The sequence below is a fragment of the Apodemus sylvaticus genome, chromosome 20 (assembly GCF_947179515.1).
Source record: "Apodemus sylvaticus chromosome 20, mApoSyl1.1, whole genome shotgun sequence".
Taxonomy (NCBI): Eukaryota; Metazoa; Chordata; class Mammalia; order Rodentia; family Muridae; genus Apodemus; species Apodemus sylvaticus.
In genome coordinates this window covers 46,964,662-46,986,700 of record NC_067491.1, presented here as the reverse complement: position 1 = coordinate 46,986,700, position 22,039 = coordinate 46,964,662, and the positions used below count along the sequence as shown (strand labels likewise).

General features: G+C 46.0%; 1 protein-coding gene across 1 annotated transcript in view; it reads left to right on the top strand.

Annotated features, from left to right (window-relative positions):
• The window catches only part of Gnptab (N-acetylglucosamine-1-phosphate transferase subunits alpha and beta), a 72,180-nt gene that overhangs the window by 28,829 nt on the left and 21,312 nt on the right, over positions 1-22,039 (top strand). Inside the window, exons 3-7 of the mRNA XM_052165770.1 lie at positions 4,960-5,079; positions 5,616-5,657; positions 7,794-7,999; positions 12,077-12,141; positions 12,481-12,615. Of these exons, the coding sequence (XP_052021730.1) occupies positions 4,960-5,079; positions 5,616-5,657; positions 7,794-7,999; positions 12,077-12,141; positions 12,481-12,615 (568 nt within the window). The remainder of the gene's footprint in view (positions 1-4,959; positions 5,080-5,615; positions 5,658-7,793; positions 8,000-12,076; positions 12,142-12,480; positions 12,616-22,039) is intronic.

Below are 22,039 nucleotides of genomic sequence, written 5' to 3'. Positions count from 1 at the left end.
GGCGGTGGTGGACATGGAGGTGGTAAAGGTATTAAGTGTACTAAGAATCCCTTCAAGTTTAAAGTGCTGGGGAAGATATGTATGGTGAGTGAATTCTCTTCCAAGAGAATGGGGCTGAAGTGGAAGGAGGCAGGAAGATGTGGTTAAAGGCGTATTGACAGGAAGGAAGAGCAGCATCCTGGGAGTTCCTATCCACCAGCAGTGAGGATGAGCAGCCAGAATGTCCCGAGAACAGCAGACTGTGAAGCCTGGACGGCTGGGGTCAGCTGTGGCACACGTGCGTGCTCGTTTTCCTGACAAAGCATCAGGACCCCTGTTACCTCACTGGTCTCTGGTTCTAGTCGGGGTCATCCGATTGCTTGGTCTTCCCTAGTTTCTTGGATAAGCCAGATAAGCGTGTGTCTCACTCGGGGCACATGAAAAGACCCTTTTCCTGGTGTGTTTCTTCCTCCAGCTTCCACACTATCTCATTTCCATACTTTACGATGTTTTCTACAATGCTGTAGTCTCAGCACCATGGTGAAGTTGCACAGACATCATGTCTACTGAGCCTACACTCTACCAGTGGGCTACATTCATACCCCAGACTATTTCCTGTAAAGGGCATCTCTAATATTGTAAGACCCCCCAAAACCGAGGGCGCCCCAGAGCCCCATGCCTCGGAAGGCGACACCCATATCACTTGCGAGAAAAGGTCTCAATTCAATAGCTTTTATTCCAGAGCTCCGGGGTCCACAGTCATTACCGAGCAGGTGTAGAGGACTATGGGACCCCGTGCAACTGAAGTCAGGGGTATTTAAAGGGGAAAAACCACTAGACAAGGGGTGAAGGACACAATTCTCAAGGCTAGGGGTGGAGGACAAATTATGCATGGAATGGGGAAGTACAGAATGAGTAAGTTTATGCCTTAAGGAAGGTTAGCGATTATCTGGAGCAAATGTCCTTGGGGCTTTGTATAGTTAAACATTGGAACTAGAACAGGGTGGGCTATCTTTCTCAAGCTGAAAGCAGAAAAACAAGTTACTGTGCCGGGCTAGTTGTTTGGGGGTCTAAAAACATTGAGTTGGGGGGTCTCTCAATATCTCTATCTAAAAATAGTTCTTACATAGACAGGTTTTCTATATTTTCCCCCGTGACGTTTAACATCTCTGACTTTATCTATTTAGTTTTTACTCAGCTAGAATACAAATGCCACATCTCTTTGGGAGGTGGGGTGAGGGCAGGGTCTCAGCATAGCCCAGGCTAACTCAAGATCATCTTTTCTTGGGCCTCTTGAGAGTTTTGTGATTACAGATAGGTGCCACCAATTGCTTGCTCACATCTTTCAAGCACAATTTTCCCATGAAAATGGTTGAAAAGCTATGTAGGTACAGCCGGAAGCCTAATCCTGTACCCAGGCTGCAAATAGGACAAATGGAGCGTGCATTTCCTCATTGCTGAGACCAGATACCTGACAAAGAGCAACTTGAAGGGAGGAAAGGTTTATTTTGGCTGTTGACTCAGGGAAAGGTGTGGTAACTTGAGGCTTTGCAGGCAGGTGAAGCCAGTGGGTGGATGGGGGAGCAGAGGCAGAAAATCCAGCGCTCAGCCAGTTTTCCCTTTTGTCCCTTTTAACTATGTCTGATAAGCCAATGGGGATTGCTCTGCCCACATCCAGAGGTCCTCCCTTCCCCCCAGTTAGTCCTCCCCTGAAATGCGGGCACACTCAAGCTTGTGGCCCCATTGCCTTGGGCACCTCTGATTCTTATCAAGCTGATAATCAGAATTAAGTTATCACCAAGGCTAGCTTTGGAAGTTGGCCATAAAACCAGCAAAGGAGCCAACAAACCTGTCCATTTATTGAGAAAAGGGAAAGAAGCATCTAAAATGTCAACACCCAAAGAGATATGAAGTCTGGATCATAGGTCAAAGTGGTGGGATTGCTTGTTTGGGGTTTTTGGTTTTGTTTTATTCTGGTCAGTTGTTTATTGTGTTTTGTTAAGTCAGTGAACTAAAGAAGAGACCTTCTTTTGCCGGGATAAACCTGAACAGGAACACTAAGGCAAGGCTGTGCCTCATTCTTATTTTGCAGATGATTTAAAAATAAGCGGGAGAAACACCATCCGTATACCTCACGTTGAGGGCTTTTCAGCAGACACTAGATGCTTCCATGCCAGGTGCTATACTACCTCGGATGCTTTAGGAAGCGAAGCGGGAAGGTCTCCTGCCTTCTTGGTGCCTATGTGCACAGGAAGGAGATGAGTAGCTATACAAGAGGTGGCAGGTTAGGTGTCAAGGGCTCTGGGACAAGGGGAAAGAAGAGAAGGGCTGGACTTGGAACTTGTATGGGCACTGAAGGAGGTGCGGTGCCTGCTTAGGCCTGGTCTTGGGCTGTTAGATAACTTCACTGTGGTTTGTTAAGATTCTGGTTACCTTTCTTTCTGTACTTTTGATTATCTTTTTTATGTTTGGCTGCATTTGATTGCCACGGCTCAGCCTCGGCATGGAGAGGGGGTTCTGAGAGAAGGGGGTGTCTGGAAGTGTGGGAGAGAATGACTCAGAGTCAGATCGTGGATCCACGCTGATGACCTGTGTTCTACTTGATACAACTTTTCCAGTCTGCTTCTTTCTAGGTTCTATTTTCTCTCTGGAGATTTCTCTGTCTATATTCTGTTTACTTGCAATTCTAATAGGTCTCTCTGACCGTGTCCTGCTTTTGTGTGTGTGTGTGTGTGTGTGTGCACACGCGCGCGTGCTTGTGTTCTCCAAACAGTTCTCTTTTTATCCTAACAAATTCTCAGGAAAATCTGCTGAACACTGGTCCAGTATTTTATTTTACATATCAATCCAGTCATTTATTCCAGTTCTTAAGAGAGCAAACATACATTTTCTTCTTAAATTTGTGAAAGAATTCAGATCTGTCTGTCTTTAGCACTGCGGATAAGCTAGTTGGGTGGGGCCCCGGTGGGCCCCCCCCCCTGCCCTGAGGAGATCATTTCTACCACACCTGGATCTAACCTAAGTCCTAGGCTGACCTTGAACTCAGGAATCTGACTGCTGTATCTTTCTGGCAAGCTGGCTCATAATGTTCCTTTGTTCCTTTAGATTCATGAAGCCCCTCATAATTCATATTGCATCCTTATATTTGCATAGTTGAGAAATTATATTTTCGAAGTCATGTATCTAGAGCCCTTTCCCATAGCCTTAAAGGCTGCCCTGAAGGTCCCGGTCCCAGTGATTACCATTTTTGGAGGACATTAGCCACACCTGTAAGACTCAGGGGAGTGGACCACGTGTAGATGGGAATCAATGCAAAAAGCAAGAGGGATTTTATTCAATCTAGCATGTTGGGGTTGCCCTGCACATGAGAGGATAAGAGGACTGCAGAGGCACAGTGGGGGTTTTTATATAGTTCTCAGGGCAGCCGGCATTAGGCACAATGTGATTGGCAGAACAGTGTTACCTTTAAACTAATTGGTTGTTAGTGAGGTAGGTGACCAACAGACTGTTAGCAGGGACCCCCCAGTGGTCTGAGGAATGTAATTTAGTCTCTCTCTTCTGGGAGGGGAAATACTTGCCCTCTGGGAGGGGCTGTTGTTCCTGGTGTTAACCCTTTCACACCTTAATCTCCTGGTCTTGTGCTATCTCATTATCTTGAAGTCTTTAACGCTATCTGGAGGACACTCCTTGGAGGAATGTGAAATATGTACTTTATAGGAACTAACCTAATGCCCAAGGCAGGCATTGACACTTACAGAGGTTGACACCCGGGGTCCTGTCTGTCCTAGGGGCAGGAACAAGGTCTCTGTGTCCCCACAAAGGCCACGATGAACTTGGCATTTGATCCTGTCAGTCTTGTATTTGTGAAGTTTTGTGATAGATTGTCTAATCTAAGCAGAGTTCTGAAACTGCCGCCCTCTACTCCCCAAAAAATTCTTTATTCTCACCCAGCTTAGCAAAACGTACCATAGCACAGATGTTAGCATTTTAACCATTTTTATAGTGTATGGTTGAAAGCAGCACCAAAAGCGTTCCCAGTATTATGTGGCTGTTGTCACAACTAGTTCCAGAACTTTCTCTGCCCCAAGCAATCCCACCCTTACCCCCCACCCAGCACCTGACAATCTCTCCCTTCTTGACTGGAGCTCTAAGGCCTCTAAGGAGCTCCTTTTGTCTCCCCCGTTAGTCTTTATTACCACCATCGTCACCATCCTCACCATCCTGTGTGTACGAGGGTGGGGTGGCACACCATGGCGCATGTGTGGACGTCAGAGGATAACTATTTTCCTAAGAAGGGCCTGGTGGCGAAGACTGTAATCTCAGGACTCAGGAGACTAAGGCTTGAGAATTGCTGTGAGTTCAAGGTCAACTCGGACAATACAGAAAAAAAAAAAAAACCCTGTCCCCAAAACTATTTTCCTTACCTTTCCAGGATCAAACTCAGGTTGTAGGTTTGTGCGACAAGCACTTTGAATTCACCAAGCCATCTTGCTAGCCCTGAAAATAATCTTTAAAAAGGAAGGATATCAACCTCTGGAAGGGTAGTTGTGAGGCTCAAATGATTTCACGAAGTTTCTAACATAATGAAGTTCACAGACATGGTATTTGATAGGCACCTCTCCTCTAGCAGCCGCCCCAGGAAAGCACACAGTTCTGTCACCTGTGCATGTCACACCCCTGTGGCCTTTTAGTTGATTTTCTTTGATAATGTCTAAATTTAAACTCTTTTGTTATTGTGTTTGTTTATTTTTTTCAAGACAGGGTTTCTCTGTGTGGCCCTGGCTATCCTGCAATTCACTCTATAGACCATGCTGACCTCACACATCTGCCTGTCTCTGCCTCCCAAGTGCTGGGATCAAAAGCATGCACCACCACCCAACTTAAATTTGAACTCTTAACTATAAGTTCTGTTAGAATCTTTCCCCAAAAAATGTTCTGAAAAATGTGCAGTTAACCTGGAGGACTTGTGGTCTGCCCTAGGCTCTGTCTGCCCATGCCCATCGACGTGGTTTACACCTGGGTGAACGGCACTGACCTCGAACTGCTGAAGGAGCTACAGCAGGTCCGAGAGCACATGGAGGAAGAACAGAAAGCCATGAGGTGAGTCACTTGAAGAAGAAGCCCACGACTGACGGAGAGCACACAGAGGTGTAGGTCAGAGATGGCAGGGTGACCACGCCAAGCTGGGTAACCCTGTCTCGGCTGGAAGAGCTATGACTTTATAAACACCACCGGTACACTCCAGTCGCAGGTCATTCCCACCATATACTGCAATGGCTTCTCTGTCCCCAGGTCTAGAATGATGCTGTTGCATAAAATGACCGGCAGCCCCATGCTCTGGTATTTTGAGTGATCTTTATAGGTTACAATTGAAGTTCAGGGTTATTGACAACATTTCATTTGCTCGGCAGCTGTGGATTTAGTTCATGGCGTGAAGTCCCCGTGTCCCCTGCTGAGAGATGAGCAAATCACATGATTTGTTTACATTTTTTTTCAGTGCCCTAAGCATTGTGACTCATGGGCACATCAGTTCCAGTGAAGTCACCAAGAAAGTGACCACCGTTGCAAAGTCTGCCCTGTCCACAGTTGTCCACTAACTGATGTGTGTATAACAAGCCAATTTTGCTCTTTACTAGGGAAATCCTGGGGAAGAACACAACCGAACCAACAAAGAAGAGGTGAGTGAGCTTTTTTTTTTTTGTCTCAGGAATGAAGCTGGAGGAGGCGATGAAATGTCAGGATTATCGCTCGTGGGCACACGCTGTTTTGTATTTAAATGGCTGCTCATGTGCAGCCCCTCCCCCGCTATTTTGACACCCCATTAAGTGCGCCTATTAGAGAGAATTTCCAATGACTGGGCACTCGCTGGGTTTGTGTTCTGATGGCCGAGTCCGGCCTGGTTCTGGCAAGGCCAGAGTACTCATTTATCTGTCCCCATGCATTGTTCTCTGGGCCTCTTTAAACTAATTACACCCCATGTTTTACTGACAAATTTATGCTTGTCATTTATTTGTACCCTTATAACCCCTCCTTATCTATGGAAGCTGTCACGCTGTATATATTTAAGGACTTGGCAGGGGATTTAGCCCAGTGACAAGAACCAGACACATCTCTTTTGCTAAATTTACTGATTTCAATCGCGCCTGGCTCTGACAAGTCTCTGACACTCACCTACGAGCAGAACCGTCTTTCCTGCTTCTTTCCCACGTAGATTTTAAAGGCAGCTCTTTGTGGAGATGGTCATGACCCCGGTGATTCCTCCACAGTCCTGCTTGTTTGTTTTCATTTTTTGGAGTCAGGGTCTCATATTAGCCCAGGCTGGCTTTTATATCCACACTGTAGCTGAGAATAGCCTTGAACTCCTGACACTCCTGCCTCCCCCTCACGTGTTTGTATCACAGGAGTGTGCGACTACAGTCAGCTCACAACTGTCAGTCATAGTTTGTGGCCCTAGGTCTCCTGCTGTTTTAATTCCTATGTCGATGCATTAGTTTCCTGCTTCATACCTCTCAGGATGTCAGACAGACTTATTATAAGTATACATATTTATGTTATGAGTAATATACATATACATATACATTCCACATTCTGTCCCTAAAGAACTATGAGGACACAGATGCTTGAGAAGGACAGATTTACAGTGATTAGAGTAACCCTCGGTCATCATTTTTGAGGGGCATTAATTGAGGCAGGGAGGTGACAGTTGCTGTCTTTTGCATTCCCATTACCAGCTAAAGAGGTTCGAGAGTTTTATGCAGCACTGGACTAGATGTGGTTCCCACTTTGTGAACTTTCTAGCCATGTCGCTTGTCCATTAACTTTGAGTCACCTGATTTTTTTTGTTTTTTGGTTTTTTGAGACAGGGTTTCTCTGTGTAGTCCTGGCTTTCCTGGAACTCACTCTGTAGACCAGGCTGGCCTCGAACTCAGAGATCCGCCTGCCTCTGTCTCCTGAGTGCTGGGATTAAAGGCGAGCGCCAGCACTGCTCAGCTGGTCATGTAATTTTTAAAGGAGTATCTTTAATGCAGATAGAAAAATCTCCTACATGTTCACATTAGAGCCACATTATTTGTATCAGTGTAGTGTCCAATGTGGTTCATATTGTTCTAGTTGGAGTGGATAAATTGTATCTAGTACCATGTCACAGCTAGACTGTCTTTCCTAATATGCTAACAACAGCCTTCAACGGACAACAAATATAAATATTTTAATGGTAATACTGAAGTACTTAATTTCTCAAGGATTTTTGAGTTAGTATATTTTGGTGGCACACTTAGCTTCTCTCCCCCCCTCTCTCTTTCCATCTCTCTCTCCCTCCCTCTCTCCCCATGATTTCACTATGTCTTCCAAAGTGGCCTAGACTTTATAATTGGTCCTCTTGTCTTACCCTTCAAGTAGGAGATATCATACCTGACTGGTAATTCTTATAATTAATAATTAATAGAAGTTTGAAGCCGGGTGGTGGTGGCACACGCCCGTAATCCCAGCACTCTGGGAGGCAGAGGCAGGCAGATTTCTGAGTTCGAGGCCAGCCTGGTCTACAGAGTGAGTTCCAGGACAGCCAGGGCTACACAGAGAAACCATGTCTCCAAAAAACCAAATCCAAAAAAAAAAAAAAAAAAAAAAAGTAGTTTGAAACCGGGCTCTAAAATGTGTCTTTCTATTTGTATTCCATATTTACTAACAAAACTTTCTTTACCTTCTTGAGATTTTAGTAAGGTATAATTTTATATAGGTCCTGCGGTTTTAGAACCCACCTCACTCTGTCGTGGGCACGAGCTGTTCCTGGTTTCAGGTGTCGTTTGTCTCCGCAGTGAGAGGCAGCTGGAGTGCCTGCTGACGCACTGCATCAAGGTGCCCATGCTTGTTCTGGACCCGCCGCTGCCTGCCAACTGCACCCTGAAGGACCTGCCATCTCTTTATCCGTCTTTTCATGCTGCCAGTGACATATTCAATGTTGCAAAACCGAAAAATCCTTCCACTAATGTCTCAGTTGTCGTTTTTGACACTGCTAAGGATGGTAAGATTAATTTTTTTTTCCTATTTCTATAAAGAAGTATCTACTACCTTGTGTGTGTGTGTGTGTGTGTGTGTGTGTGTGTGTGTGTGTGTGAGCGGTTTGTTTTCGTGGGAATGTATGTGTGAGTATCTCATTCCTGGAGGGTGTGAACTGGAGCTATAGAGAGTTGTGATCTGCCAGGTGGGTCTTAGAAACTGAACCCAGGTCCTCTGGAAGAGCAGCAAGTCCTCTCGACTGCTGAACCGTCCGCCTCTCTATATATTTTATTTTTAGAGGTTTTGTTGGGAGGAGGGCCCCTCTATTATGTAGCCCTCGCTGTCCTGAAACTCACTATAGACCAGGCTGACCTTGAACTCCTAGAGATCCTCCTGCCACCTCTACCTTCTGAGATTAAAGGTGTGTTCTACCATGCCCACTGGGTATATTTTAAAACCATGATATCTACCTTTTTGTTCAGAGTAATAAAATTCTGAATGAAACAAATGATTCTGTAAGAACTGTTTGGTAAACTAAAAATGTCCAGAGAAAAGCCAAAGCCCCGCTACCATATTGTGTTGTAAGCTATCCCACATCTCAGGAAAGGACCACCCAGCATTTCTTTCATGCAAACACTTTGGATCATGTGAGATATCTCATATCTTATGAGAACCTTGGATCTTGTATTCCAAAAGTAGTTCCTCCTGGCTCCAAGTCATTCTGGAGACTTAAAAAAAAAAGCCATATAATATACTAGAACATATACTTTATTCAGCACATATCAGGCCAGTCACACAATATTCAGAAATGCCTTCATGAGTAGAGCAGTTGTGTAATACAGACCCCAGAGTCCAGCTCTTCCCGGTGGAGTTAACAAGATATTACCTAAGTGCAGTGGGAAGACTGTCCTCCCTAGAGCCCACCTCTGCTGGGCCCTACTCTTGACATTACTACCTCAGAACTATGAGGCATCCCTATCTACACAGCAGCCGTGGAATTAGTGGCATGAGACTCCTATGTCCCTATGCTGAGAGATAAGCTGTGAGGCCACACGTGTGCCCCAGCCCTGGGCTCTCTTCTCTCTCCGTCTTCCTGTGCATTGGACATGTCTACCTGGAGATGCGGTGGATTTTGCTTGGGTACCATGAAAGTTCGTGAGCTCTTTCCACTGTACAGAGTATCATTCTGTCCACGTCATACCTGACAGCCCCACCTTTTGTCTTTGCTTCTTCCCTCATAAACTAATGACTGACCTCATCCCGCCTGTGGCTTTTGTTTTACCAACAGTTCTTAGGTTCCGCTCCTGTTCATTTCCTTCGTAGACTCCTGTAACAGACACTGAGCTGTTCAGTGTATAAAGTTCTCTACCTGGCACAGACTTGCAAATCTGAAAATCCTGATCTCATTGATTCACTCTCCCTTAGAAGACAGTACTTCAGTAGTATTGTATTTGCTTGTCATATGGGTTTAAACTCCTTCCTGTTCCCAGTATTGCAGATTCTGCTTGGCTGTGCCCTTAATTCTCTGTAGTGAGAATTTTGGTTTCTTTTAAAATGCAGAGATATTAAAAGGAGTAGTTTTTGTTTTAATCCCAGGTGTGGGATGTGGGGCTGCTTCAGATTGTCCACAGCAGCTGACTATGATTTGCCTCGTGCTCTATCAAGGGTGTGATTTTGCCTGCTGCAGCTCGTTCCTGTGATTGTGTGACATTTGGAATTCTGGGGACTCTTCAGAGGGTGTATAAATGCTAGGGCCCCAAGAGGAGAGGGGATGGGAGGTTGCTGCCCGTTGCTGTTTGATAGTAGTCATGGTCAAGCAAAAAGAATAGATTGAGGAATCTTTTTCTCCTACTTTGTATCTAAAGGGTGGAAGAAAAAAACAACTGCCAAAGTAACAAAAGAACAGCTACAATCAACAAATAAGTCAATCACATACTTTGTAGACAATAATGCCACAGAGAAAAACTTCACACAGAGGTCAGGAAGGGGGGCAAAGATCCTAAACTGAGTGTCAGGATGGGCCGGCTTCCCAAAGAAGGTGAGGGGGCCAGCAACAGGACTGACTGCAGAATTATCAGAGGTAGAATAGCTATTGGAAAAGCTATTCCCACAGCAGGACCATAGCTGCTGCGTCTGAGGAGCAGGAGGCCGTTGTGAGTTAGAGAAGATGAGCAGGAGGAAGCAGGTAGAAGATGGGGCTGGGGAATTGGGGCTGGGGGAGGGGTGGTAGCTACATAGAAGCCAGAGCCTTTAACCCATAGCAAGATGGCGGATCACTGGAGCGATTGCATCATGTTCCGTACAAACCAGTTTGCTGTGTGTAGTGAGTATAGACTGAGAAGGGACAAAAAGTGTCACAATCCAGGCCAGAGTGAGTATGCCCCAGACAGAAGTGTGTGGGAAGTGAGGAGTGTTTGCATTTGGCCCATTTTGAAGGCAGCCCACCTAGGTTTCTTGGTCAATACCTCTTGTGGTGCTTCTGTATAGATTTGTAAAAGCTACATTTGATGCATTGCTCTTAGCAGCCACAAATTTGGAGAGCTATTAGCCTGTTATCTAGGATAAGAAATCCCACTGGGCTGTGGGGGTACAAGCCTTTAGTCCCAGCACTAGAGAGGTAGAGAGGCAGGTGAATCTCTGTGAGTTTGAGGCCAGCCTTGAACTCTGGTCTACAGAAGGAGTTCCAGGACAGCCAGGGCTGCACTGAGAAAACCTGTCTTAAACAGACAAAACCCTCTTACCTTTGTCTGCCCATTTCACCGACACTTCCCTTTTCTTTTCAAAACTTTGGTGTGGGGTTCCTGGAGACAAGAACCACAGCAAAGCTCTCTTCCAGGCATTCTTCCAGGTTGTCTATGGCTGTGTGATTCGTATCCTTCAGTCAGAATGGGTCAGAGCATGCTCTTCCCTGCTGAGTATTCAGCCTGTGTGTCTCTTAGAAAACACGAAAGGTGGTGTGAGGCCATTGCAAGGACTTTGATGATACTTTTACATGAATATATGTTACCCATACTAGAGCTGTTAACCAGGGTATCGTCCTTTATATCTGTGGAGATAGAGTTACCTGATACATGTATTAAAGTTAGGGGCACTCCTAACAGCCGGTGTTGCTGCTTTTAGGGTGGGGTTGTTGGTGAGCTGGTGGTCTTTGGAGATCGGACACTGTTGTCAAGTCCTGGCTTGTCTAGCCTTCACTGTGTACAAGCTTGTATTGAGTTTGTGACAGTCCCCTTGTATCAGCTCTGCGAGTGTTGAGGTTAGAAAAGTGCACACCACTCCCGGCTGTTTTAACACTTCTTCACTTCAGAATTCCCAGGGCCTTGTGCACGCTAAGCAGATGCTCCCCGCTCAGCTCCAGCCCCGTCCCAGCTCTGTTTTTCTGGCATCTTTGAAGCTCTTGTCCAGGGCTGCTGTCCATCTCCCTGCAATTGGTAGGACCTGCCTCATTCGTCCCTTGGTCCAAATCAGAGCCGCCACCCCGAGATCCCTCTGTCTTCCTCCATCCTGGATGTCGGCAGCACCTTTGCTGGGTCCCACCTGTACTTTCCTTCATGCTTGCAGTCAGAACCAGCCCCAGCCCTGTTCCACATCACCTGATGAATCTAGGACTTGTCACTGTGGGGAAGGAAGCCATTTCTTAAAGGAATGTGAGCTGTAAGGTAGCTGCTTGCTCTAGTATAAATACCTCTGCCTCCTCAAGCCCCCGTCTCTAGTGTGACTACTTCACTTACTAGCACTGAGGTGCCCAGAGGTCATGCTCTAGTCAAACGATGCTTTGTTCTTCTCGTCCATGTTTGCTCTTAAATCTGAGTTTTCATTTATCCCCATCTCTTCTTCCTTGCAGTCCTGCCTGCTTGTGTACTCTGTGATTCTGAGCTCTGCATACATCTCTTGGCAGTACAGAGTTTAATGTTGAATTATACCCCACTTTCTATTATGCCTCCTTTGTTGAATGTGATGATTTTTACCTTCCTAACTACTTTCCTGAACCCGTGTATTATACTGCTTCCCTGGCTCCCAAGATGCTCTGTGTAGCTCTCTGCCAGAGAGTCTGACGAGGATCTGTTAAACATGTGCTCGCTTCTTGTTTTGTTTGTTGTAGTTGAAGACGCCCATGATGGACTCTTTAAGGGAAGCAGCAAGCAGACAGTGTGGAGAGCCTACTTGGTATGTCATTTGGACTCCAGTTGTTCTTTTGCATTGGACAAGAATAAAAGTATGCGTAATCAAGACCTCGGGTCTTCCCGTGTAGGCCCAGCTGGCCTTGAACTTGCAATCTTCCTGCCTCCATCTTGGGAATGCTGGGATTGCAGTCCTGTGCCACCCACCATGCTTTGCTCCTTGAAGACCTTTCTCTGCAACTAGCTTGCTCATGAGTGTCCAGCGTGGTGAGGTTTTAATCTGAAGCTCAGAGAACCACAGTGGAAGCGCACCCGCTTCTCCACTGTAAGTTTCCCCCAGCTTCACGACACGGAAGGTAAGTCGAATCTTTTGTTTTTGTTCTAGACGACAGACAGAGAAGTCCCAGGCTTGGTGCTGATGCAAGACTTGGCGTTCTTGAGTGGCTTCCCACCGACATTCAAGGAGACAAGTCAGCTGAAGACAAAACTGCCAGAAAATCTTTCTTCTAAAATTAAACTGGTAAGAGCAGAAAAGGGGTCACCAGCATGGCGGCTCTCATTTTACGCATTGACCCTCCTGTCACGACCCACTTTGCATTTTATTCAAAGTTTAGCCAACAGTTATAAAAAGAAAAGAGTAACTCTGTCCTGTCACAGTGTGCTGTCAGGAAGATAGATCTGCGCAGGAGGTCCTCACTGCTTACTTTGTTTCTTGAGACTAGGTCACAGCCAAGTTGGTAATGAGCTTGCAGCAATCCTCCTGCCTCAGTATCTTGAGTGCTGGCATTTCAGATTTGCACCTTCAAACTAAGCTCTGAAATTAATATTTTTATAATTCATCACTCACTTTTTCTTACTCTGTGTGTGTCCGTGTCCATGTCCGTGTGTGTGTGTGTGTGTTTTGGAAAGTCATGAAAGTCGTTAGAACTCTTAACATGTATCTATGAAAGCTTTTATTAATAAAGGGGTTATTTATTAGAAATAAAGATATTTCTAATGCTTGATAATATGAAATTCTGGTTAATACCAAATCCAGCCATCAATGTATTTAAGATATAAGTGTATTTCTTACCCATCGGCCCTGACCATTCTTTTTCTAAGGACTGACTTTGGTTGCCTGGTGACTGGCCTTTTCCTGAGTATTTCTTGTTCTCTGAATCATCTGCCTGGTAGATTCAGGATGGCTGGCCTTATGTCACGCTGTCATAGCACTCTCCAGGGGGTGAGCAGGGGCGTCTTCACCCTCAGAGGAGCAAGCATGCAGTCCTTGCCTCTGAAAGGGTTGAGCTGTGTCCCTCTCCTGTGTTTGCTGTTTAGTAAAATTGTGAGGGGATTGGAGAAACTGGGGGTAGCAGGAAGGGGGCAGGGAGTTCTTCTTCTGTTTTTGCATTAGTCACTCCATCCCAGAGTTCTCTTTAATTTTTTTAAAGATTTTATTATATATATATGATATATATAATATATATATACATCATATAATATATATATCATATATATATACACACTGTAGCTGTCTTCAGACACACCAGAAGAGAACATCTGATCTCATTACAGATGTTTGTGAGCCACCATGTGGTTGCTGGGATTTGAACTCAGGACCTCTGGAGGAGCAGTCGGTGCTCTTAACCACCGAGCCATCTCTCCAGCCCCTCCCTTTATTTTTTAACTTCCTCACTGGCTTTTATGGGTTAAGATGCTTTGTGTTACATCTGTGAGAAACCCATGGTGTGAATGACATCATGTTTCTCGTTTCCTGTCTCCCCACAGCTAGCTAGCTTTGTCCCTTAGTTTGTTCGTCCTCTTCCTCTTCTTCTTCCTCCTCTTCTTCCTCCTCCTCCTCCTCCTCTTCATCTTCATTTTTGTTTGGGGCGGATCTCACTCTGTAATCCCAGCTGGGCTGCAACTTGCTATGTAGACTAGGCTGCCCTCAAATTTGTAGCCTTCCTGTCTCTGCTTCTTATCAGTGCTAAGGGACGCGCCACTGCGCCCAGCTGGGCCCTGTAGCCTTTCTTCATCTGACATTGAAACAATTCTAGACGCGCCATCAGTTAGCCTGCAGTACTTGCACGGACCGGAATAGCACGAAGCTGTATTTGGGTTGTATTTGGGTTGTATTTGTGGTTAATCTTCAGTTACCCTAAAATAGATGCCACATTTCCTCCTTCCCCTGGGGTACTTGCAGGACTGATTTGAGAAGTCGAAACCATAGATTGGCTGTTTGGCTTCTTGGCTTTTTAGTTGCTAGTCTCAGAATGACAAATGACATTGGTCCTTTCCACTGCCGGCTCATTTCCCTTATATGGGAAGAATGATTTTGCTGATTCTATTTCTGTGAGCCCACATTAATCAAAAATTTAAAGGCCATTAGGAATGTATTCCATCCCTCCACCTTAAGCTCGTGTGGGCACCTCCCAGCCTGCTGTGCGGCCCAGCTCATGTGCCGACATTTGGCATGCCTGCTGGTGACCGGTGCGTGCGTACTGGCGAGGATGACGGTTCCAAACAGTGGCGGGCTCGGCAAGCTGCTGGTGGGTGGCCTGCTGTGTGGTGTGTGCAGCTGGATGTGAGGTGTGACAGTGACTTGAGTTGCCAGGGAAATTGAGAACCAGGCAGCAGCTGAGTTCAGTTTTTCAAATCTGCGTATGTTAGGGGGGAGTGTGGGTAACACGTGTTCCCCAAGAATGTGTGTATATCTGTGTGCGGTGTATGCATGCAGAGGCCAGAGGTTGGTGTCAGGTGTCCTCCTTGGTTACCCTCTCCCTGATGAGCCAGAGTCTCTCATTGAGTGTTTGGCTTGACCGGTGAGCTCTAGGCAATCTGTCTCCCTTCCCCCAACCAAGCACTGGGCTTACTGGCATACCCAGTGTGTTACGTGTGGGTTCTCGGGATCAGAACTCCGGTCCTTAGAATTTCATGCAGCCCCTTCCCAGCCCCTGGCTCTTCCATTCTTCCTGTGGGTTCAGCCTTCTGGTTCTGCTGTCCTGGAACTCACTCTGTAGACCAGGCTGCCCTCGAACTCAGAAATCTGTCTGCCTCTGTCTTCCAAGTGCTGGGATAAAGGCGTGCGCCACCACTGCCCAGCCGTTATGCACTTTCTGAGAATGGGATTCCTGTCATAGGTTCCCAGTCCATCTAGATGTTTTTAATCAGATACCTCCTGCATGCCAGGGAGTATGTGAGGGAGAACGGAGAGAATCAAAACATTTACCTGGGACATGAACACTTCCAATATAGCAGTAAAAAGTGCCCAAGACCACCTGGGCTTTAGTCACATTGGGAGTTAAGGCTCTGCAGCTTAGCTGGGTCCTCACCAGAGCCACTGTTCTTGGGTTGAGAAGGGCGTGCTCTGAGAACACCCCAGCAAAGGGCTGGGGCTGGGAAGTAGGTAGTGTGTCTGGGGAGTTCCTAGAGGCAGACAGCCACAGGTTTCCTCGGGTGGAGCTGGGGAGATGGGCATGGAAAGGTTGCTGGACCTTATCCTGGAGACAGGGAGGGCTGGGACCGGAAGAAGACAATCTGGTGTGTTTCCTAGGCACCTAGTAGGGAAGGACACTGTGGTAGCGCTAGAACCAGTTCAGTCCTGCAAGCTCTTCCTATGCAGGGCCTCTGGCCAAGGAAGGCCAGTAGTGGGAATAGTTACTGAAACCTCCAAAGATGCTTCAGAGCTGTTGTCGAGAAGGCAGACTCAGAGGTGGGGGTATACAGTGCAGAGGGGAGTGAGGGCGTCAGCCGCACTGAACTGCAGTGGGAGAGACAAGTTCAGTTTTATTGTGGCAGGCGAGGCACGTGCCACACATGAGAGACATCCACGAGACACTGAGGGCCAGGACCTGAACAGCTCCATCACAGTCATGCTCCTGTGCTCTTCTGGGAGGACTTGGCTGAGGCCTGTGGTAGCAGACACCACAGGCTGCATCTTAGAACATTGTTCTGATGGCCCCTGTTTCTGCGCACATGGGGTGAGCACTTGTCCTGAAGGACACCCACAGGATGCAGGCCTTGGACCAGAGGGAAGGCCTGTCCTGTGGTAATCCGCTCCCAGTGAGCTGATATGGACAAACACCATTGCTGTTGTGTGTCCTGTTAAAGGAAAGTGTGCTTTTGTAGCTCTGAGGGGAGGATGGAGACTAGAGAGTCTGTATTGCTAAGATAATGGATCAGAGGGAGCTGGAGAGATGGCTCAGAGGTTGAGAGTACTGACTGCTTTTTTGAAGGTCCTGAGTTCAAATCCCAGAAACCACATGGTAGCTTACAACCATCGTAATGAGATCTGGTGCCTTCTTCTAGGGTATCTGAGGACAGCTACAATGTCCTCACATATAATAAGTAAATAAATCTTAAAAAAAAAAAAGAATCAGAATTCCTACAAGCCTTGTGACCACCCTCATCCTATACAATAAACAACACCCGTCCCCAATCAGGTTTTCCGTTTTGAGAAACCTGGAGGTGAGTCGTCTTATCATCCCATTACCTACAGGTTTAGCAGAATTTTTAGATGTGACAAATACAGAATTGCTCTGTTGATATATTACCTATCATCTTTATTTTCTTTTCACTTCCAATCCTTCTGTGGTTTTTAGACGCTTTTCATGGTGGGGCTTTTCCATTGACTTTTGGTTTGGTTGCGTTCTATTCCTTGCCGTGTGAGGAGCATTTGGGGAAATGGTCCCAGAGCTAATAAGGAAACGCTCACAGTAAGAGTAATTCAGCGATGGTGGTTGTACGTGAGTCCACAGGTGGGGGTACATGCCCTGCCCTCCGGTATTTAAATCATGTTTGGAAGGACGACCCACACACAAAGTATTTGGAGTGTGTGCATACTGAACAGACTGCCACAGAGTGGTCCCTTAGGATTTAGACAGAAATGGACCCCAGACGCTCCTGTCTCAATCAGGGATTGTGACAGTCTCTCTCTCTCTCTCTCTCTCTCTCTCTCTCTCTCTCTCACACACACACACACACACACACACAAACCAATGTGCACATGGAAATAGGGAAGGTCTGTGTAGTTTAGAGACATGGTGGGGGGTTGTCACACTAAATGCTTGTTCACTGGAGGCTAGATGAGCCTTCAGGTGGGAGGGATAGGCACTGTTGCCTAGTGACTCACCTGTGTCCAACTTCCTCAGAATTCTCTCCCGGGCCTGTTTAAGGTCACCAAAAGTTGTGCTGCCAGTTAAACACCTCTAATCTGAAGATCCAAAGTATAAGATGCTCCAAAGTCCAAACATTCTGAGTGCCAGCATGATACCCCAAGTGTAAAATGAGATATATGAAATGAGATTATAAGGAAACTTTTGTTATTTACACTGTGTGTGTGTGTGTGTGTGTGTGTGTGTATGTGCATGTAAATGCTACAGTGTGCTTGTGTAGAGGTCACAAGGAAAACTTTCAGGAGTCAGTTCTGTCCACCATGCAGATCCCGGGAATCAAACCTGTGATGTCATGTGTGCTTGGTGGCAAGTGCCACGATCCACTGAGACACCTTGCCAGCCCAGGAAATTCATTTAAAAAAAAAAACCCTTTGGTATATATGTAGTTTTACCCTTTATCAAAGATGAAAACAAATTTTATACTATTGAGATGGTCATAAGTAATTACATTCTGGCCGTTGTTGATTCTGCAGGATCATCCTCAGGGTTTTCCCTTCTTTTTCTTTTCTGTATTTTCTTTCTTTTTCTCTCCCTGACACAGGGTTTCTCTGGCTGTCCTGGAATCACTCTATAGACTGAGCTAGCCACAGAGCTCTGTCTGCCTCTGCTCTGCCTCTGCCTCTGCCTCTGCCTCTGCCTCTGCCTCTGCCTCTGCCTCTGCCTCATGCTGGGATTACAGGCATGTGCAACCATTGGCCAGCCTTTAGTGTTTTTCAGTTGAGATTTTCTTTTTTTGTCATAAGTGCTAAGAATTCTTTCTAGAAATAGTGCAAATGGTAGAAACCTGTTTAGGGGTATTTCAGACATTTTTGGAGGTAAGAATCCACTATGTGGATGCCAGCACAGCATACCAGAGGTCCCAGGATAAGTCCCTAGCACTGCCCAAAACAGATGGTAGCATCCAAGAGGGGCTGGCAATCCCAGCTCTGCAGAACTGGTGGCCAGACAATCAAGAGTTCCAGCTAAGAACTCCATCCTTCATCAGAAACCACAGACACTCAACCTGACCAGAAAGCAACATGGCATTTGCTACCAATTAATAATAATAATAATAATAATAATAATAATAATAATAATAATAATAATAATATAATTCAGGATCAAGTTACATCTCGGATTCCTTTCCAGCAACATGCTTTTTTAGTACAAGTAAAAAAATTTTGCAGGATTGGGCTGCCACCTAGTGGACAGAAGAGGCTACTTCCCCCCCCTCTTAGGCAGAAAATCTCATGCTTTGAAATCCTCTTTTAAAGTTCCTTACTTTTTTTTTTTTTTTGGATTTGGTTTTTTTTCGAGACAGGGTTTCTCCGTGTAGCCCTGGCTGTCCTGAACTCATTATGTAGACCAGGCTGGCCCCGAACTCAGAAATCCTGCCTCTGCCTCCCAGAGTGCTGGGATTACAGGCATGCACCACCACTGCCTGGCTTAGTTCCTTACTTTTTAAAATCTCTCTTTCGTCTGTTGTGTGGTTACTATAAGAGGACCTCTTTCTGCTTTTTTTTTTTTAAAGATTTATTTATTTATTTTCTGTATATGATTGCACTGTTGCTGTCTTCAGACACACCAGAAGAGGGCGTCAGATCCCATTGCAGATGGTTGTGAGCCACCGTGTGATTGCTGGGAATTGAACTAAGGACCTTTGGCAGAGCAGTCAGTGCTCTTAACCACTGAGCCATATCTCCAGCTTTCTGATTTTTGATGATGTAGTTAGAAGCCAGTCCTAGGCAATTGCTAGTGTGGGCTGTCAAGATGGTTTGCAGGGTAAAGGGGCTGTTGGGTTCATAGAGGAAGCCAAGAAAACTTACTTCAGAGATAGAAGTTTACAAATGAAACAAATGAGTTCAGTTCCTAGCAACCACATGGTGGCTCACAGCCATCTGTAATAGGATCTGATGCCCTCTTCTGGGGTGTCTAAAGAATTACAGTATACTTACATAAAATAAATTTTTAAAAAATTATAAAACTAGATGTCATTTTAACATAATGCTGTGAATTTTGGGCTCTTTTATTAAGATTCTCAAGTTGTCTTAAGACTCTCTGAAGCAAAAAAAAAAAAAAAAAAAAAAAAAAAAAAAAAAAAAAAAAGCCAGGCATGGTGGCACACGCCTGTAATCCCAGCACTTGGGAGGCAGAGATAGGCAGATTTCTGAGTTCCAGGCCAGCCTGGTCTACAGAGTGAGTTCCAGGATAGCCAGGGCTACACAGAGAAACCCTGTCTGGAAAAACCAAAAGAAAAAAAAACTCTCTGAAGCATTTTTTTCTTTGTAAATGAATGGTACTGGTTTGGAAGCAGAGACTCACTCACACACAAGAGTCAAGCACTGTTCCTCAACTGCATCCTGACATCAGTTTCTTCCTTATATAATTAATATAGCAGCAGCAACAGCAAACCTTTATACTTACTGGTTAACAGTAAAAAAAAAAAAAAAAAAAGAAAGAAAGAAAGAAAGAAAGAAAGAAAGAAAAAAAGAAGATTGTGTTTTGTTTCCCTTTTCTCATAATGGAAATTCCTAGCCTTGCAGAGACAGTTACCATCTCTGTAGTAGTTTGGAATTCGGTAGGAGCTGTGTAGTGGACAGTTCATGCAGGACCTACTGAACCCCTGGCTCCTGTTTTGCATTCCAGCAGTGCTGGATGATTTTCCTGCCCTGACACTGGCTGGTGATCCCTAGACCGCTTCCTGTGGTGGGCAGAGCTAAGAAAAGAGTGCCACTTTGTTTGGATTCAGAAAGGCCAGGTTCTGATTTATGGGGCTCAGCCCAGCCGGCGACAGGGCCTGCAGGGCCTGAGTGTCTCCAGCCAGCCTACCAACTGCCTGCCTCTGCGGTATCTCCAAGGGTCTCCGCCTTCCACTTGTAGTACAGGGGCCTGCTTAGCCATCACCCAGCCCTGCCTCTCACAGGCCAGCTCTGCCAGGGCAGCACAAGCCTGGATGGATGGATGATCCATTAGGGATCAGCGCAGTGTGGATCTGAATTCACACTTTCAACCCTGGCACAATAATGGCCCAAGGCAGTGTCTGCTGCCCATTATGTGCCCAGTCAGTGGTAGAAATTGTAGCGAAAATGCTATAATTACCAAGTTAAAGTGTAACACAGGCTTGTAATCTGCCTCAGAAGGCTCCGGTAGGAGGATTGCAAATTCAGGGCCTTTCCAGACACCTCAGTGAGATCCTGTCTCAAAATAAAGTGTGTGGGGTTGGGGGGCTCGGGTGTAGTTTGGTGGCATTTCTATGAGGCTTCAAAATTACTTCCAAGGTAAAAACAGTTTTGATAGGAGACATTAGGATGCACATTATTTTCCCATTGAAGTTTAAAATTCTAATAGTACAGTACTGTTTATTCTAGAGGTTGGTTTTCCTCACTATGGCAGGAGCTTAGAGGTGTTGTGGGAGCCGGTGAACTAGAAGGAAGGGGCACGGAGCCCTGCTGGGAGAGGCGGGAAGGCACCTAGGCAGGCTTCCTGTTCCTCAGCACAGGCAGGAATGACAACTGTGATGACTGACTTCTTGAGACCATGATGTGTGTGACAGGACAGTCAAGGAAAGGAACACAGTCAGAAGACCGTGTGCACACTGTTGATGCTTAAGAGTTGACGGCGTACACCCGGGTGATAGCAGGTGGATCTCTGTGAGTTCTAGGGTTCGAGACCAGCCTGTGCTACAGAGCAAATGCCAGGGCAGCTAGAGCTGAACAGAGAAAAGACCCTGTCTCAAAAACACAGCTAAAGGAAACACAACAACAGGGACAACAAACAGTTGATGGCATGCATGACGAAAAGAAGGAAGGACACACGTGAAATTCTACTGTTCCTCTGGCTTGGGGGCCACTAGGAACTCAGGGAACTGCTTAGCAGCAAATGGAGAGCCCAGAATGATCCTGTGATCAGGTGTTTATTTCTGTCTTATCGATTAAGAAAGATAGAGGAGCCAGTGCGGCAGGCAGGAGGACTTTCTGTCTTCAGTGGGGTGGTTTCTCCTTAGTGTCTGGCTGAAAAAGCTCTTTGCCTAGGAAATCTTGATCCGGAGTCTACATCTCACACAGATGGAGGTGGTGTGGACGCTAAGAGGGTGGAGAAGCCCGTGTGTAAACGCACTGCTGTTTATGTTGGCCACTCTTAGGTTTGTGATCGCTCCAAAGCCTTGCTCACGAAAGGTATTTTCCTCTGGAAGTGCTTCAGATAGTCAGGCCCAAGGTGTTCCAGGAGTGCATAGATACCCATGTATCGTAGAGTCACCGAATCCAGCAGTTACAGTGGAGGATTCCCCCAGTGGGATCATGCTGGTAATATTCACAATCAAAGTCAGAAACTGTTAGCTATTAATTAATTAAATCTTGAGGCAGTGTCTCTCCACATAGCCCTGGCTGTCCTGGAACTTACTATGTAGACCAAGCTGGCCTTGAACTCAGAGATCTGCCTGACTCTGCCTTCTGAGTTTTAAACGAAGTGTAGTGAAAAGCATTTAAGCCAGCTCGGAAGAATTAGACAGGTTTCATAAAAGCAGCACCCTCTCAGGAGATCTAGCATCTCTCGTGGGCGCCGTGGCGTGGCTGCAGCTGTCAAAGGATACCCGAGGTGTCCTGTTCACACTGGCCTCCACCCTGCCCCATCTGGGTAACACGTGGGGCCTGTGATACTGTCTTAGTGTGTCGAGATTAAAAGGTTAAAAACTGGGCACGATGACTCACACCTGAATAATCTCAACACTTGGGAGGATTGCCAGGAGTTTTAAGGTCAGCCTAGACCTCGAAATTCCCTTTCAGAAGTAAATAAGTAAATAAACCAACGAAT